The 18,293-nt window shown below is 41.5% G+C and overlaps 1 protein-coding gene across 4 annotated transcripts; it reads left to right on the forward strand.

Annotated features, from left to right (window-relative positions):
* The first annotated feature begins 1,228 nt into the window (after positions 1 to 1,228).
* On the forward strand, positions 1,229 to 17,909 carry LOC148844739 (ras-related protein RABA4d-like). 4 transcript variants are annotated; one of them, XM_088954917.1, is made up of 3 exons: positions 1,229 to 1,297; positions 1,886 to 2,862; positions 17,286 to 17,909. In XM_088954917.1, the coding sequence occupies exons 2-3, from the start codon at positions 2,636 to 2,638 to the stop codon at positions 17,728 to 17,730; spliced, it is 672 nt and encodes a 223-aa protein (XP_088811043.1). In that variant the 5' UTR covers positions 1,229 to 1,297; positions 1,886 to 2,635; the 3' UTR covers positions 17,731 to 17,909. The 4 variants fall into 4 exon arrangements, with proteins under 4 accessions (XP_088811043.1, XP_088811040.1, XP_088811042.1 ...); XM_088954914.1 differs by having other exon boundaries at positions 1,294 to 1,770; XM_088954916.1 differs by lacking the exon at positions 1,229 to 1,297 and adding an exon at positions 1,330 to 1,459.
* The last annotated feature ends 384 nt before the right edge of the window (positions 17,910 to 18,293 follow it).

The raw sequence follows: 18,293 nt of genomic DNA on the forward strand, positions 1-18,293 counted from the left end.
GAGACCCTACATTCATCGTTAAATATGCTTGATACCAATCTGTTGAGCTTGATTAAGCCTTGTTTACACCTTGACCCTTAAATAAGACACCACCATTAAACCTTAGACATCCTAAAACACTTACAAATGTCAACCCAAGATTCTTTCATTTATCCCTTTGTCAAACCAAGATTAAGTTTTGAGCCATCTTGTAATCCTAAACACTTGGAACTTAAATACCTTTGGTTCTAAGACCTTTGAATCAATTGCGCCACATTCTTAGATTCTGAGCACGCCAAAACACTTACTCATAAAGTTTTAACCTAAAACACCTCATAAACACTTGTAACCCAAATACCATGGTTTGAACTGTTTGATCCAGTTGGTCAAATTAGTGACCCACAACCTAAAGGTAAAAATGGTTCGGCCTTCGAATAGGTTGTTTAAACACTTATATTATAATTAAATAATAAAAAATAAAAAAGATAAAAATATAAAATATGAAAAATAATACATATTTTGTACGATCTTTAATATTATAGGGAAAATTCTTGATTAATACCCTATACTTTGGTTTAAGCGACAATTTGGTCCTTGAGCTTAAAATGCGACAATTCAGTACCCAAACTTTCAAAATGTGACAACCTAATACTTTGACTTTCAAAATGTGACAATCCGATACCTATAGTTAACCAGTCTGTTAAGTGACATTTGAAAAGTCAAAAATGCCCTGAGAATGCCATCTAATTCTCTTTATCAACCATCCAAATGTTGACAAAAAAATGAATCATCCCAAATCCTAGATTCTTTTAAATAATCACCAACTTTTTTGAATCGTCCCAAAGTCACTATTCATTTTTTTTATATCAATGGTTGGATGATTGATAAAGAAAATTAGATGACATTCGAAGGGTATTTTTGACTTTTTAAATGTCACTTAAGGCAGGTATTGGATTATCACATTTTGAAAATCAAAATACTAAATTGTGGGATTTTAAAATTTGGAGACTAAATTGTCACTCGAGCCAAAGTATTACTGTTTGGGAATTTTCCCAGTATTATATATATATAACGTATATATGATAAACAAAAAAATATTTTTATATACATAATAAATTTAAAAAATCTAACACATTATTATTATCGTGATCGGATCTGTTACGCGCTCACAGATACACCGTCCATTGAGAACATCTTCTTAAGTACGGGAAAATTGAAATCCTCCTCTGAAATTGAAATCGCTACATGTGCACATTTGGCCGCGAGTAACAAGAGGCTGGTGATGTTTTAGACAAGCGTAAACAATTTTAATATACAGGTATAAAAGTGAAATTTAACTGCCACTTGATGTTTGATTCCTGTCATTATCTCTTGTTATATACCTGTTTCTTTTCAGGTTTACACAACCGAAGACAAAATCGAGAATCGAGAAATCTCCTGAACCATGGGAACTCAGTGTCTTCCTCATCGTGGTGAAGCGGTGAGGCTATCCGTTCTCCTCATCTGAGTTCTGAGGGTCTAATAATGGTGAAGCGCTAAAGATTTCAGACCGTCAGACCCGTAGTTAGGATCGTCTGAAAGTCTAAGGGCGAAATGGAATCTCATCAGTTAGTTCCATTCAAGACTAGATAAATGAAATTTTAATGTGCTCGTATCGTTAAATTGGCATTCATCATTCTACGCTGGTTTCTGATTTGTTAAGAATAGAGGAACTGATGTTGCCTTCCAATAAATTGCATGAATCATCGGTTTCTGGAGGGAGATAATCGTTGACACATCTTTGATTTCAAAGTATTTCGAATTAAAATAATGCTTTCCTTTTTATCTTCTACTGTGTAAGACAGTTTCTTTTTCATTTCTGTTTCTTTTTGGTGATTATTAATGTTGATTTGATTTGGACGTGTAGGATTCAGATTGTGGAGTATTTTTCTAATCCTCTTGATTGGAAGGATCGGCTTCTGAACCTTGGATGCATTATCAATCTTTCTCCAAAAGAAGCAGGGGCGCTTTGCAAAATTGGAAAAAGTATGCTTCACCTTGTCAGCGATACTCTGTTTTTTCCTGCATACGGTGACCATTGAAAAAAACATTTCTGAAATTTTGGTTGCTTTAATTGGAGTCGGATGAAATCTGATAATCCCATATATCCGACGAAGTTGAATTCAATTTAGACTGATAGATACGATCGGAGTTCAGTTCGAGTTCGGATGTTAGATATTTTTAATCGAATCGAACTCGGATGGAGGTACATCCGATCAGATTATAGCCATAAGGACAAGACGTTGACGGTTCTTCCTTGCAACTTCTCTCTCTACGACTCTACACGCACACCGCCCTTTCAACAATACCGCAATTGAAACTACATCCCACGTCTTCTTCATTATTTACCTCAAATCCTAACTCTCTCCTTTCCTCTCTTCTTCGCCTTTATCCATCACTATTGTCTCCGTTTCCATTCAGTTCTCTAAGAGAGAAACCCAAATGAAAGCTCTTCATGTATCCCGATTTCTTCTCTTTTTTTCTTTCCAACACAATTGGAGCTGCGGATCATTTTCTGTTTCCCCGCCTGATCCGTTTCTAGCTTGATTGACTTGAGGTTTCTGGTTTTGTTCATTGTTAAATTGGGAGATTGAGGAGGAATTTAATTGGAGTTAGGATGTCGAATTTGTATGGAGAATTCAATCAAAAGATTGATTACGTGTTCAAGGTCGTCTTAATTGGAGATTCGGCTGTTGGGAAATCTCAGCTTCTGGCGCGGTATGCTAGGAATGAGTTCAGTTTGGATTCAAAAGCAACAATTGGTGTTGAGTTCCAGACGAGAACGCTTGTTATTGATCACAAGACTGTCAAGGCACAGATATGGGATACGGCTGGTCAAGAAAGGTGAGCTTTTATCTTCTGATATCTCATCTTAGAGTGTGAAGTTGGTTGATAAACTAAAGGATTTGTACAAAATTTCTTTTGTTTTATTGATTATAAGGTGTTCTCTCTCTCTCTCTCTCTTTCTTATTGTACCTGCTAAAATATTTCATACTCTGCTAAAAATAAGTTATAATTGAACTTCAATATCATGTTTCCTACATCTACTTCTCGATTATCATTCATGGAACCGTATAAGATGATTTGAATAATTTAAGCTTGGCCACGGTTGGAGAATGGAGACTTAAGAGTAACCACTAATTTGTTTCCCACTTTATTGCTTATTAAATTAAAGTTCCCACCTTTCATTTATTTTGGACATTTCGACTTGGTTATAAATCGGAGATCAAGGAGTGCATAGGTTTTATTGTTTTAACATTATTTAGAGCACATGCAACTTTCTGATTTGGTATATTTATGCATTGTGTTTAAACATGCTTCTACACGTGGTTAGGTTAGGCAACATGCCAAAGAGATAAACTTGTGCTTCTACCCTGATTCCTTTACCTTCTCATTGTTGGATGGTATAACTAAAGAAAAGTAGGTCTTGTTCACCTCCTTGACATCTCTTGATGCGAGACCCCATTGAAACTGTGTGGAGTGAAGAAAATTCACATCATGAAGAATATCAATAAGAAGGAGGGAAGTTCTCACTATAGGTTTTTACAAGATAACTAGGGTCTAGTCATTGGTTGAGGTCAACAGTTATTCCAATACATATTTTTTCTAAGATCACCAGGAAGGGGTAAGCTCAAGAATCTCTGATGCATCTTGGAAATAGAAATGGTTTAGGGGGGAACTTCTCTTTGGTGTCCTCTCCTTATATTTTATTTCATTCTTTGACACTTTTTTTTTTCTTAATCTTGAAAACTTGGGTCTCTTTTTCATTTGTCTTATTTTTCTTTCTCACCTTTGACATGGTTGCCCATAGACTATAGTTAAATTCAATGTTTAGATTATTTCCTTTTATTATTTTAAAAGAACAACCTAAAATTGCATCGCTTTCCTATTAAACGTTAAAACAATGTAAGACCTCAACCCTAGGGGAATTTGTATCACCTGGGGTCAAATCAAGTTTTGATTCAATATAATTTGTCAAGTTTGTAATTAATATTGACCATCTTTTGGACATGTTACAATATGGGATAGATAATTTACAAGATTAGAAATCAAAACCAAATTTCAGCAGTCTGTTAAGTGCTAAGTTTCAGTCATCAAAGCAGTCCTCTCTAATTAAGTCTCAAATCTTTATAAAAGCTTTGACTTAATTGACACATATAAGTTACAAACTTGGTTCTAGATGTACTGCATATATATATAAGCAGCTTAGTGGGGGCAAATGACTAACTTTGCTTGTTTTATATATTGATACGAGTGTCTTTTTACCCATTTTAAGTTGGTAGGATTGTATGAAGAGCTAAAAATGAGGCTTTTAATCCTTGTGCATATGTGGTTTTCCTTTGAATCAAGGAAGTTCATAGAAAAATCTTATCATTATTTCTAAAAACTTAAGTGTAAATTGCCATTTCATCATTTATTAGTTTAATTTGTGGCTTAGTAGTTTATAGCTAATGTAAAATACTGGAATGCTTGCGTATTGTTATCCATATTACATATGTATGCTTAGATGATTTTTGTTTGGCAGGCTTTCCATCTTTCCCAACCACCTCAATTTTTTCATGTTTGGAATTAAAAAATAGAAAAAGTGATAATGAGAAATCTCACCCCTACATAACTTTTCGTGTTTTACCATATCCAGTTAAAACAGCGTGGTTTCCATTTTTGTTTTTTACTACAAATTTCTACTCACTACATGTCCTTTTAATTGTTCTTTTGATGTAGACTGATGTGATCCAAGGCTGGATTGGTAAAAATTTGAGAGAAACTCAAAAGTAAATAATGATAACGGGAGGTTAATTCCAAGGTTTGGGTTTGAGGGGCTAGGGGAAGGTGGATGAGAGTTTGTCTAAGGTTATATCACTGTATGGTATGATTAGAAAAAAGTCAATATCTTAGATTGGATCGATGATATACAAAGTTATGATAATTATTGTGGGGTTAAACTCTTGAGCTGCAAAATGAAACTTTTGGGGAGAGTAATCAAGTAGAGGTTATGACATGAAACAAGTATATCAGAAAACCAAGATGGCAAGAGTATCAATGTTTCTTGTCATTAACTCAAAATCTAGTGGCAGATAAAGGTGGGCCAAGTTTGGTTGGTCCTCTTGGATAAAGGGATAACACAGACTTTTGTACATTTCACTGGTAATTTAAATACATTATAATATGTGCATATATTTATTTAATCATTTTGATTACCTAGGCATTGAATTGCCTTGCTTTCCAGTGATACCTGGAGACCTGTACATGTCTAGTGTATCTTTAAAACATGGATGTGTTGGTTAAGAACATAAGAGGTGTAAGCCTCTTGAGCACAAGGAGGCATTAGTGTTGTGTAGATGATAATATTTTTCAGTTATGGCCTTATATGGCTGGGTTCATATTAGTGCACTATGATTAGTTTTTTTGGGGTCCATACAAGAGCATTTTGATAATATTACAATAAACAAATTTGTAGGGTTTTCATCATCTGCAATATGTTAATGTATAATGGGAGACATTGATGAAATGGTCCCCCACTTTATCTATAACATTTTTATTATAAAAAATGGCTTAAATATCAAAGTATATGAGGCATAAGCTTTTTGTATAAAGTATAATAGAGGTATACACCTCTATGTTGGAGGTGTACGCCTTAGGTTGTGCCTCCAGACATTTTCTTAGCATTTCACCTGAAGGCGCACCTCTAGGCATATACCTTCAGCACTTTCTAAAACGTGGGTACTGGTATTGCATCCAATACTAATCAAATACAATCAAATACTGTGTGGATACTTCTAAATGTGCTTCGCAGCATTAGCATTTTTAGATAGTGATTTAAAAGACGCGCCTAGGCGCATAGGCAAGGCACATTTTAGGGTAGACACCTTGCCTAGGTCCTAGGCACATGCCTTGGCACGCCTTTTGAAAATTTGACACTTTTTTTTTTTTTTAACCTAGCGGCTGGGAGCCTTAAGACCCCCGTCCATGCCCCTTGAGGCAAGCCCAAACAAATCCATGTTAGAAATTTAAATATTTGCAGATGTTAGATATTTAAATTTGGCAAGGCACAAGCCATGGGAAATAACATTTAACTTCAAAAGCTAGACATATATGCATGATATAAGCATATTACATGAGATACTTGTACCTATATCCATTATAGATTATTGTACAAGTATAAGCATGAATGGTGAGTCACTACAAAAAGAGTTTATCCATCATTGGACAACCAATTTTCTTTGGACATTTTCTCAAGAAAACAACGTTTCGAAAATTAAAAAATGCAGTATGGAAATCCCTTGAACTACTGCCTCCTATATAGACAACTAAAAATTAAATTTTCCATAAGCCTTCTAATCAGCTCTTTAGTTGAATAATTCTTGGTCTTCAAAAATCCTAGGGTTTCTCTCCTTCCAAATGCGTTAAGTTCCAACTGCAGGTGTGGTACTCCATTACTTTCTTCCTCTCCTATTGCAAGCACATGGATTTGGCACCTTCAGTCAATTTTGAAAGTCTGAGGGAAATGGATTAGGGAAATTGAGAATTGGTTGGACCCCCGTAGGGGCTGCACTACATACCCTTCGGTGAGGGATCATGCCATTGTAGTTCACTGCATAGAGAAGAGAGAAAAACTAAGAGAAAGGAGAGAACATGGTTTTGTGAGGACTGTTCAGAATCCAAATTAAGAAATTTGAAGGACCTAGTTGATCATTTCCAGAGTCTCAAGTTTAAAAGTCAATTGGGAAAAGAACTGTGTGGCAGAAATGAGCTTGGGAGAGGAAGAAACTAGCTTGCTTGCGAGAATACTAGGTTGTGAGGTAAAAAATTGGCCTCTAGATTATCTTGGAATGCCTTGTTATGGGCCCGGGCGTAGGATCTCGTCATGGGGCGGTGTGTGGGGAAAACTCCTTGCCTTCCCTTGCCCTTGGCTTTGCAAGTTGACCCTATGGTGGCGGATTGAGGGGTGATTTGTTCAAGATCACCTAACTCTCCTTGCTCTCTTTCTTGATTGAAAAATTCGATTCCTTTATTGAATAAAATTGGCTCCTTAAATAGGAGATTACAAGAGGGTTTCCTTCTTGTATTCGGCTAGGGTAGTCCCTCTCTTATCACTTAAACTTCTATCGAAACTCAAACTCCTACTTCTAAGGGAAACACAAAAGTAGGGGATAAGGGAAAGGTACAACTGGCATTGGCGCACAGGGTTGCTGTGGCCGGATAAGTGTGGGCCCACCCGGATGAGCTGTCATGTGGGCCCGCTCTACCACTGGCGCGTGCGTCTCATTTTGCTGCTGCTGTGAGGTGCATGCTTATGCCGTGTGGTGTGTGTCGCTGTCGTGTGGTGTGTCTCGCTGCTGGGTGTTGTTGCCGGGCGGTGCGTGCCGCTCGGCGTGCGGCTTGCAACCTGTACCGCGGTGCGCTGCCGGGCGGTGTGTGCCGCTAGGTGCGTCGCTGTGCGCGCTGCAGCCTGTTCCGCGGCGCGTGCCGCTAGGCGCGTTGCTGTGTGCGCCGCTGCCTGCGGTTGCGACGCAGCGTGTTGCCGGGTGTCGTGTCCGTAACATTACACCCCTCCTGGACAACGAGCTTGTCCTCAAGCTCGAGGTCGGGGTAGGCGTTGTCCTCAACCTCGAAGATGCCCTGTTTGATGCGTGATCGGACAAGCACTCTAGGTTGGAGGATGGGTCTACCGTCCTTGAGAGGGGGTAGAGGATGCACTTGTGTTGGGGGAGTTCCTGTAAAAGGCTTGAGTAGGGACACATGGAAGACGTCATGAATTTTGTTGTGCTTTGGCAGTTCAAGTTGATAGGCAACCTTCCCGATCTGTCGAAGAACATTGAAAGGCCCGTAGAACCTTGGGGTCAGCTTTTGGGGGCTCCGTCGCCTGAGGGAGAGCTGCCGGTAGGGCTGGAGCTTTAGCCAAACGAACTGTCCTGGCTGGAAGGTGACCTCGCGGCGGTGCTGATCGTAGGTTATCTTCATGTGTGCCTGTGCCTGCTGCAAACGTAAGGAGACTTCAGCCAGTAAGGCATCGCGGTCTTGGAAGCTGCGGTCTACTTCTTCCAACCGTATTGATCCCGGTTCGTAGGAGAGGAGACAAGGAGGGTCTCGCCCATACACCACGTGGAAGGGAGTCATGCCAAGGGACGAGTGGTAGGATGTGCTATAGTAGTATTCGGCCCAAGGGAGGCAGTCCACCCAGCGTCGTGGTTGGTCCCCTACAAAGCAACAGAGGTACATTTCTATGGTGCGATTGACAACCTCCGTTTGCCTGTCCGTCTGTGGATGATAGGCGGAGGAAAAGGCTAGGGTTGTGCCCTGTAATCTGAACAGCTCCTTCCAGAAGATGCTGGTGAAGACTGCATCCTTGTCACTGACGATGGACTCGGGCAGCCCATGTAGGCGGAAGATGTGTGTGAAAAAGGTGTGGGCCATAGAAACTGTGCTGTAGGGGTGGGACAATGGAATGAAATGAGCATATTTGGAGAAGCGGTCCACCACTATGAATAAGATGGATTTCCCACCGACTTTAGGCAAGCCTTCAACGAAGTCCATAGAGATATCGACCCAGATCTGCATTGGGAGTGAAAGGGGCTGTAGGAGTCCTACTGGGTGTAAGCTCGCCCACTTTTGTTGCTGACATACGGAGCAGTTCTGGATGAAATCCCTAACCGAGCCTCGCATACCATGCTAATGAAAGTCTGCACGGACGCGGTGTAACGTCTTTTGCACCCTTTCATGGGTGGCATTGTGGATATTGGTGAGGATAGTTGGAATTAAGGGACAATCTGTCAGGAGATATACCCTTCCTTTGTACAACACAAGTCCCTCGTGGATGGTCTAGTTTGGTTGGGTCGTGCCAGACTGCAATTCTTGCACCAGGTCTCTCCACGTTGGTGATTGGGGCAACACGTTTCTTAGGTTCTCCAGTAGGGTCAGGCGGGGCTGGGAGACCGCGCAGAGGTGTGCCGTGTCCTCTTCACGCCTGGACAGCGCAAAGGCGGCCTGGTTAGAGGCTCCCGCCTTGTGGTCTACGCGGAAGTCAAACCCTAGCAGTTTGCTTGCCCAGTGCTGTTGAGGTGGAGTAGTGAGCCGCTGCTCTAGAAGATATTTGAGGCTGTAGTGATTTGTCTTGACAACGAAGGGCCTGCCCCACAAATACGACCTCCAATGCTGGATGGCCTTGGCCAGTCCGATCAATTTGTGCTCGTTGGCCGGTAGCTTCAGGTGCCGATCTGCTAGTTTGTGGCTAAAGAAGGCGATGGGGTGCTCTTTCTGTTGTAGTACTGCGGCAATGCCTATGCCAGACGCATCACACTCCACCGTAAATTCTTGGTCAAAGTTTGGTAGTTGTAGCACGAGGGTAGTGGAGAGTGTGTCCCTTAGGTTTGTGAAGGCGGTGTTAGCTGCTTCATCCCAATGAAATGCATTCTTCTTCAACATCTTGGTCAATGGGGCCGCTAGGAGTCCATAGTCCCTTACAAACTTGTGGTAGTATCCCGTGAGGCCCAAGAACCCGCGGAGAGCCCTAATGGTTTGAGGCTTGGGCCACTCCCGGATGGATTGAATCTTGGAGTTATCTACCGAGACTCCTTCCCTGCTGACTCTATGGCCTAGGTAAAGGACCTGCGACTCTCCGAAGGAGCACTTGGTTCGTTTTAGGAAGAGCTTGTGCTCTCGTAGCAGCTCCAGAACTATCCTCAGGTGACAAACGTTCTCCACCCACGAAGTACTGTAAATTAAGATGTCGTCGAAAAATACTAGGACGAATCTGCGGAGGTGGGGCTGAAATACCTCGTTCATCAGGGCCTGGAATGTAGATGGGGCATTGGTGAGGCCAAAAGGCATGACCAGGAATTCAAAGTGGCCGTGATGCGTTCGAAAGGCTGTTTTCTCCACATCTTTAGGGGCCATTCGGACCCGGAAATAACCTGACATGAGATTCAGCTTAGAAAAGTATTGAGATCCGTGGAGCTCATCTAGCAATTTGTCTACCACCGGGATCGGGAACTTGTTCTTGACGGTTCTACTGTTGAGCTCCCTGTAGTCCACACAAAATCTCCAGGTGCCGTCTTGCTTTGGCACCAACAAGACTGGTGAAGAGAATGGAGAGCGGCTGGGACGTATGATTCCTTGTTCCAGCATCTCTGTACACTATCTCTCTATCTCGTCCTTTTGTAGGTTCGGGTAACGGTACGACCTCACGACAATGGGTCCTGCCCCTGGTATTAAGGGGATCTGATGGTCACACGACTGGCCAGGCGGAAGGCCCTTCGGCTCTGAGAACACATCTGAAAAATCGGCAAGAAGCCTCTCCATCTCTGCAGTGTGCAAGGCGTCTCCATGGAGAGTATGCAACTGTGGTTTTCTTGCTCTCATCTTGGTCCCTTTCTAGGTGACCCGTTTCCCATGTAAGTCAAACGTCATGGTTAAGGCACTGAAATCCCATAGGATGGGGCCGAGGGTGATGAGCCACTTAATCCCCAACATATGTCGAACTCGTCTATGGTCAGAACAAATAGATCTGCAAGGAATGGTTCAGAATCCACCTGGATTTGGACGCTTCGGCAGATCCCTGGACTGTGACTCTCTCCCCATTTGCTACAGCCACCAGGAGCCGTGGTCTGTCTTCCATTGGTAGCTTCAGTTGGAGCGCAGCCTGCTTGCTGATGAAGTTGTGGGTGCTCCCTGAGTCAACCAGAATCCGTACCTGTTTTCTTGCAACCTGGGCCTGCAGCTACATTGTTTGGGAGTTTTGGACTCCAGTGATGGCATGGAGGGAGATCTCGGGTTCTAGTGCCACCTATTCCTCTTCTTCCTCCTCTAGCTCGTCTACCAGGAGGCAGAATAACCGCTTGCAACGGTGGCCGGCTGAGTACAACTCGTCACAGTTGAAGCATTGGCCCTTGGCTCGGCGCTCTGCCATCTCAGCCCTGGATAAGCGTCTGATGGGAGGTGCTGTCGTGCTGCTACCCATGCTAGTTGCAGCTTGGGTAGTGTTGTTGGTGAAAGGGCGTTGTTCCCTATTGGCAGCCATCGAAGGCCCTCATGTGGTAGTCCTTGGGTTCGCCCAAGTCGTTGCGGAACGCCCCATGCTGGACGGCCCTCGGCTGATCTGCAGCTTGCGCTTGAAGGCTCGGGCCAGATTCATTGCTGTGACCAAGTTGGGTGGGCTCTGCATCTCCACATCGACTCTCAGGGGTTCAGATAGGCCGACTGTGAAAATATCCACCTGCTGGTCTGGCCGAACCGAAGAGGCTCTGGCGAGAAGAGTCTGAAACTGCCGCTGATACTCCGCGACGGTCCTGGTTTGTTTGAGATTAATGAGCTCCCCCAAGGGGTTGCTCATTAATGGGGGCCCGAATCGGAGGAGGCAATACGACTTGAATTGGCCCCAACTAAGGCTTGGTTCTTCCTGCTCCACTCGGTAGAACCAGAGCTGTGCTTCATCGGTCAAGTGAAATGCTGCCAGGCTGACCTTGTCCTTCTCTTCTGTAAGCTGATTGTGGAAGAATTGCTCACAGCCGTACAACCATCCCAGTGGGTCACCGCTGCCGCTGTATGAGGGAAACTCCAGACGACTGTATTTGGGTATGATTGCTGCTGTCGGTGCGTTGTTCTGTCGCTCACCGGAGCCCTCTGTCTGATCTGGGCGGCTGTGGTTAGTGGCTGCCCCTTCAGGGCTCCCTTCCTTGGTGGAGAAGTATAACTCTAGTAGACGCCGAAGTTCCCTGACGTCCTCTTTAACTTCTCTTACCTCCGCATGATTTTCCACGAGACGGTGTTCCAGCTCGTGAACCTTGGACGATAGCTGCTCCATGTCGCCCATGACGCTTGGCTCTGATACCAAAATGTTATGGGCCCGGGCATAGGATCTCGTCACGGGGCGGTCTGTGGGGAAAACTCCTTGCCCTTGGCTTTGCGAGTTGACCCTATGGTGGCAGATTGAGGGGTGATTTGTTCAAGAGATCACCTAACTCTCCTTGCTCTCTTTCTTGACTGAAAAATTCGATGCCTTTATTGAATAAAATCGGCTCCCTAAATAGGAGATTACAAGAGGGTTTCCTTCTTGCATTCGGCTAAGGTAGTCCCTCTCTTATCACAACTTAAACTTCTATCGAAACTCAAACTCCTACTTCTAAGGGAAACACAAAAATAGGGGTTAAGGGAAAGGTACAACTGGGTTGGCACGCAGGGCTGCTGTGGCCAGATAAGTGTAGGCCCACCCGGATGAGCTGTCGTGTGGGCCTGCTCTACCGCTGGCGTGTGCATCTCATTTTTCTGCTGCTGTGAGGTGCGTGCTGCTGCTGTGTGGTGCGTGCTGCTGCCGGGTGGTGCGTGCTGCTCGGCGTGCGGCTGGCAGCCTGTACCGCGGCGCGCAGCCGGGCGGTGCGTGCCGCTAGGCGCGCCGCTGTGCGCGCTGCTGCCTGCGGTTGCAACGCAGCGTGTTGCCGGGTGTCGTGTCCGTAACATGCCTTTTGGGGGGACCCGAGAATGAACGGCTTTTGGAAACCCATAATAGAAAGATTTTCTAGGAAGCTAGCCATGTGGAAAAGGAACTACATTTCTATGGGGGGAAGAATTATGTTGATTAGATCCACTCTAGCCAACCTACCCACTTATTACCTGTCCACCTTTAGAATTCTGGTAAAAATTGCAAGGCAATTGGAAAAGAATAATGAGAGATTTCTTGTGGGAACTGGGAGATGAAAAGAAAGGCCATTTGGTTAAGTGGGAACAAGTATGTAAAGGAAAGGACAAAGGAGGACTTGGATTAGGAAATCTGGTTAAGAGTAATACAACCCTCTTGGGAAAATGGCTTTGGAGATTTCCCCTAGAAGGTGAAAGGTTTGGCACAAGGTCATTGGAAGCATCCATGGTGTAGTGGACAATGGCTGGGATGCAAAACTAGCACCTAAGGCAGCTTCATTTTTCTTTTGGAAAGCAATTTTTGAGGTACTCCCTCCATTCCTTAATTATATCCGATGTGATGTGGGGTGTGGCAACAAAGTCCTTTTTGGAAGACCTTTGGTTGGGGGAATCACCCCTTAAACAACAATTCCTTATGCTCTATGCTTTGTTAGACTATAAGGCTGAGCCTGTTGCCAAGTTTGGTTTACTCTCAGAGCTTGGTTTGAACTGGAACTTTGGCTTTAGAAGGGGCTTGAGGGACAATGAATGTGATTCCCTAGTTCTTCTGCTTTCAAAATTGGAACAAGTCTTTTTGGATCAAAATTCCATGGACAGGAGAGTTTGGTCTTTTCTCTCGTGCCTCCTTGTCAACACCCTTACCCATCCAGAACATTTGGGGGAGAATTTCCCAGTAAAAGAAATTTGGTGTAAGCCAATCCCTCCTAAAGTGTAAACTCTTTGTTGGGAAGTGTTACTTGGAAAGGTTAATACCTGTGACTTGCTACAGAAAAGAAGGCCAGTTAAGTGCCTCTCTCCTCATGTTTGTATCATCTGTTTGGCTAGTGGTGAGACCCTAACTCAATTACTAACCTCTTTCTCTTTTGTGTCTTGTATTTGGGATTACTTTCTTCACTCTTTGGTTGCAGATCAGAACCCCCCAAGATGTGGTTAGCTTATTCAGTTCTAATTCTTTGCGGCTACAGAAAAAAAGGGCAAAATGCTTATGGAAGGTAACAAGAGCAGCTGTAGTTTGGACCATTTGGGAAGTAAAAAATCAAAGGATTTTCAATGAGAGGAGCAGATCTAAAGAGGCAGTAATTGAAACAATTAAAATCAGATCTGCACATTGGGGAAAAACTATTGACATATTCAAAGATATTTCTATAAATGATATAATGAGGAATTGGAAGGAAGTGACACAAATGGGAACACATAAAGTGATTATTAAGATGGATTGGAAACCTCCAGAACCACATAAATTGAAGCTGAATTTTGATGGAAGCTCCCTTGGAAACCCTGGGAGAGCAGGAATAGGGGGAGTATTTCAAAATCATAATGGGGAAGTTGTGGCTCTGAGGACCAATTGGGTATTGAGACTCGGTTCAGGCAGAGACAATGGCACTTTTACTAGGCCTGAAACTAGCAGAACAATTAGAAGCTAGAGAATTGGAAGTGGAGGGGGGACTCACTTCTGGTCATTACTTGGGCTAAGCAAGTAAACTCGACACCATGGAAGTACAGATTTGCATTCAGGGAGATTAACTTTCTTGCTAAGATGCCCTTAGCCGGGTCTATGGTGGTTTGCAAGTATATGTTCTTACACTTTTTAAGACCTCCTAACTTCCAACCTTTCAAATAGCCTCATAGTCATCAACTTAATGGATTCTGCAAAAAAGATTTCACATCCCATTTTCTATCAGCCAGTCAAGGAACAGGTGATTCATGTGCATAACTTCAAGAAATGGAGAGTGGTATCCCTGTTTCCCATATCCATGCCTGTATTCGTATCCATATCTGGGCATTACAGTTGCTTTCTTTATAGAATGCTGGATGTTGTCATTAAAATTGCCATCTGTTTCCCTTTCTCTCAAGGATTTTTTTTTTTTACCTTTCAATTGTCCCTCAACACTTTGCTCATTGCCCTATTCTGGAGATCTTGGGTGTTTGGATTCTCACATTTGGAAGGAGAGATTTAAATTCACTATGATGGATATTTTTTTGCCCTTCAATTTTCCAAATATTAGTGATTTTGTTTTATATGCCTACGGATTATTTTCACTCTTTTGATTCAAGCACAGTGGATGCAATTGGCTGTTACTGAGGGTGGAATCATATTAAGGTTAGGGATTCTTATATTTGTTTTTATTTTTTTAATATCCAGGGGTTTACTGCATGCTTGTTGGAGAGTTCAAAAGTACTATAGGCTTAGACAATGCAATTTTTGTAGAGATTAGAATAAGTTGTGATTTGTAAGTTAAGGGAAAATAGGATTTATTAGGGGTTTATGGGCTGCATTTGGAATGGCAGGGATAAAGTTCCTAATTCAATGTTTGATGCTCTAGCTAGGTTTGGGGTAAGGAAGGACACTGTTCTTGGGTTGTTGTTACCTTGACAATTTTCAATGCTTTTTCACTATTTGTTACTTCCCATTTCATGAACCTTTTTGATGTATTGTGTTTTCTTTTAGCTGTTTCTTTTTTTAAACTAGTGAAAAAGTCTTAAAACCTTCTAGCTTTTGGAATTTATATCAAATATGACCATGAAAAAGCTTGCAATTTAAAGTGCAGCAGAAAAAACTATGTTAGAGCGACAAACAATGTAGAAGGTATGGCATGGATCCAGAACTGTTAAAGATTCACCTTGCTGACACTCCACAAAGGAAGGCATAGGCAGGGTTGCATTAGAATGGGGAGCTCCAGGACCAGTGGCTCAGCTATGAAGCTCACTTGTATCTTCCAGAATTTTTGTGATGCTAGGAGATGTGCTATGTTAGGTTACCAATCTTGTTCTTCCCAAGAGAAGGGGGTTTTGGGATTTTTGGTTTCATTATATCCCTGTTCATCGCTAGTAAAACTCCATCACTTTTTTCCCAAAAAGATATTATTTCTTATTGTGTTTAACCTGAATGATGAGGAAGACTTGTAGAAATGTCTATGCTGTTAAAAGAGCATAAACTTCATGCAAGCTACATTCCTGGACTTTAAGTTTTCACCTCAACCTAACATTCCTAGGCTTGATTCTGTAGAATATACCTATAAATATGGACTGAAGGTTGTAGAGAAAATTTTGCCTATTGTGTTGAAAATGAGTCACTAAAGCCTTTTTGCTACTTTTATCTATTTATTTATTTGTTATTTACTTGCAATCAAATGATACAATTAGTTTGCATCAACTTTGGAATAGAATAAGACCCCATGACAAGCTTGTTGCGACATATCAAACATGCATTTCAATTAGAGTATTGGAAAGCATTAGTCTTTGCTTGACAAGAAACATGCATATGCAACAATGCTATTTCTTGTTTGCAGTGCTCTTTGTATTTGGTACTCATTGGAATATTTGATTCAGGTCTGCAATGTCACCCTCAGCTTGTCCATGATCTACATTTACCAACAGGGAGTGATAATGCCATGCTCATCATAGAATCCTCCTTTGTTTGATCCTTAGTTGCTCTATACCCTTTTTCTCACATTTGGTAAAACCGGCATTCTTATAGAAAGCTCTTTGGACATTTGAAGGACTAATTCCTGGATCAATGGCATTAATAGAAAATGTTATTGCTTGACTTTCTTATGTGGGTTCTATCCAATAATCCTTCTTCCCAGATTGAGTTCATAGTTAGTATTTTCAAGGTTATGAACACATGGAACCGGGTTGCATCTATTAGCTCCAATCGTATACTTTTTGCACAAAATCTATTTACAGATTTGGGATGTAGTATTATTGATGAGATCTATCCATAAATTACTGATTTAATGGGAATAATATTGAATAAAACTTAAAAGATAAAGAAAAGAAGAGAGAATTATAAGAATAGTTGAATTAAAATAACAGAGTAACCACTTTTTCTTTTAATTTACAGACATGACCAAAGCAAATCGGATGAATATTAGTGAGCATAATATCTTCTAGTAAGAAACCAAAAGTAGTTAAAGGTAAAGATAAAAAATAGAGTATCATAAAAGGTGTTGGTTGGGTGTGGTTTTGCCATTTTTTTTTTCACTCCAGGAACTTAAAGCAGATTGTACTTGCTATGAATTTATTGCTACTAGTGGTCTTCTTGAATGTTATTTGTCATTTTACCATTAGATTTTCTTGGTTTCTTTCAATTCAACTATTTTGGCAAAATTTGTGTATAAAATAAATGTTCTAGCCCTTTACATCTTGAGTCATGATTTATCTCTAGGGTTCAAGGGTGGAAAAGTGGGCACCCCTAAAGGAAGAATCTTTCCTATCCAAGTCAGTACTATTTGTTAGTTAGAGTACATTTTAGATACGCACAAATTATACCTAGTATATATTATTATTCATTATTGTAAATGGTGTTTCTTTTAGCTTTTCACCAGGGATGCAATTCCCCATCTATCAAAATGGGATGTGCGGGGTTCAGCACCGGAGAAAAGTTAAAAAAGATAGTAAATTGAATGCAAGTATGTAGAACAATTGTGACGATAAACTAACATTCGTGGTTCTGCATCAATAAGAATATGTGGATTAATCTATTGCATGCCAAATTTCTTGCCTTGTTTGGTTGAACCCACACAAAAATCACATTCAGATTTAGATGATTACTTGTACGTTTTCTCCTTTTATATAATATAATTATAATTTATAACTAGTGATTTAATCTTTTAAATAAGTTGATGGATGCTCAGGTATAGAGCCGTGACAAGTGCATACTACCGAGGAGCAGTTGGGGCAATGCTTGTGTATGACATGACCAAACGTCAATCATTTGACCACGTGGCAAAATGGCTGGATGAACTCAAGAGTCATGCAGATAAGAACATCGTTATCATGCTCGTTGGCAACAAGTCTGATCTAAGCACCCTTCGAACAGTCCCCATAGAAGATGCCAAGGATTTTGCGCAGAGCGAAAGCCTCTTCTTTATGGAGACATCAGCCCTAGAGGCCACCAATGTTGAGAGTGCCTTCTTGACAATTTTGACAGAGATTTATCGGGTAGTCAGCAAGAAGACCCTCACTGCCAATGATGATATGGATTCAGGAGGAAAGTCAGCACTTCTGAAAGGAACCAAGATTGTCGTTCCTGGCAAGGAGGGGAGTTCTGAAGGAAAGAAGGCCACGTGTTGTTCATAGTTCTACTCCCCTTTTGCTAAGTTAAAAGAGAACTATCCATTAAACCTCTTGATGTTTGTACTCTTATTTGGGATGTTGTTTAGCTTTGCTCATCCCCTTTTTGTTTGTCTAGAGGTGAAACATTATCATTTTTTTTTCTCTTTTTCAGACAATAATAAATTACAACATTTGGTATGTAACTATTCGTCTTCCTTTTTTTACTTTTGTTGAGGGGAAAGAGGACTTGCCAAAAACAAATATGTAAAAGCACAGCTCTCTTTTTTTTTTTTTTCGAGTTTACCGGTGGTGAGGTACATGCAAGTTTGTCATTCTAAATGAAATCCATAAGGGCAGAGATTTCTCCAATTGATGAAGCACATTTGGAGACATCTCATTTATAATTTACCATAATTTACCGTTCTTGACTTTATTAGACATAATTCTTTCGTATTACTGACGAAGTAAATATGCCTAATCAATTCGTCCCACAATTTGTAGCTTGCAATCCTTCGTAAAATAAATACATAACAAAACCAATTTTGAACAACATACATGGAAAAGATTAAGGAACAAAAAAAGAAAGA

The sequence above is a fragment of the Nelumbo lutea genome, chromosome 7 (genome assembly GCF_056320005.1).
Source record: "Nelumbo lutea isolate HS-2025 chromosome 7, American lotus-T2T, whole genome shotgun sequence".
Classification (NCBI taxonomy): Eukaryota; Viridiplantae; Streptophyta; class Magnoliopsida; order Proteales; family Nelumbonaceae; genus Nelumbo; species Nelumbo lutea.

Bases quoted from the DNA above. Each gene is read 5' to 3' on its own strand.
- LOC148844739 (XM_088954917.1), top strand. From the start codon at position 2,636: ATGTCGAATTTGTATGGAGAATTCAATCAAAAGATTGATTACGTGTTC. The intron at 2,863-17,285 runs GTGAGCTTTTAT...ATGGATGCTCAG, and splicing joins GATACGGCTGGTCAAGAAAG to GTATAGAGCCGTGACAAGTG.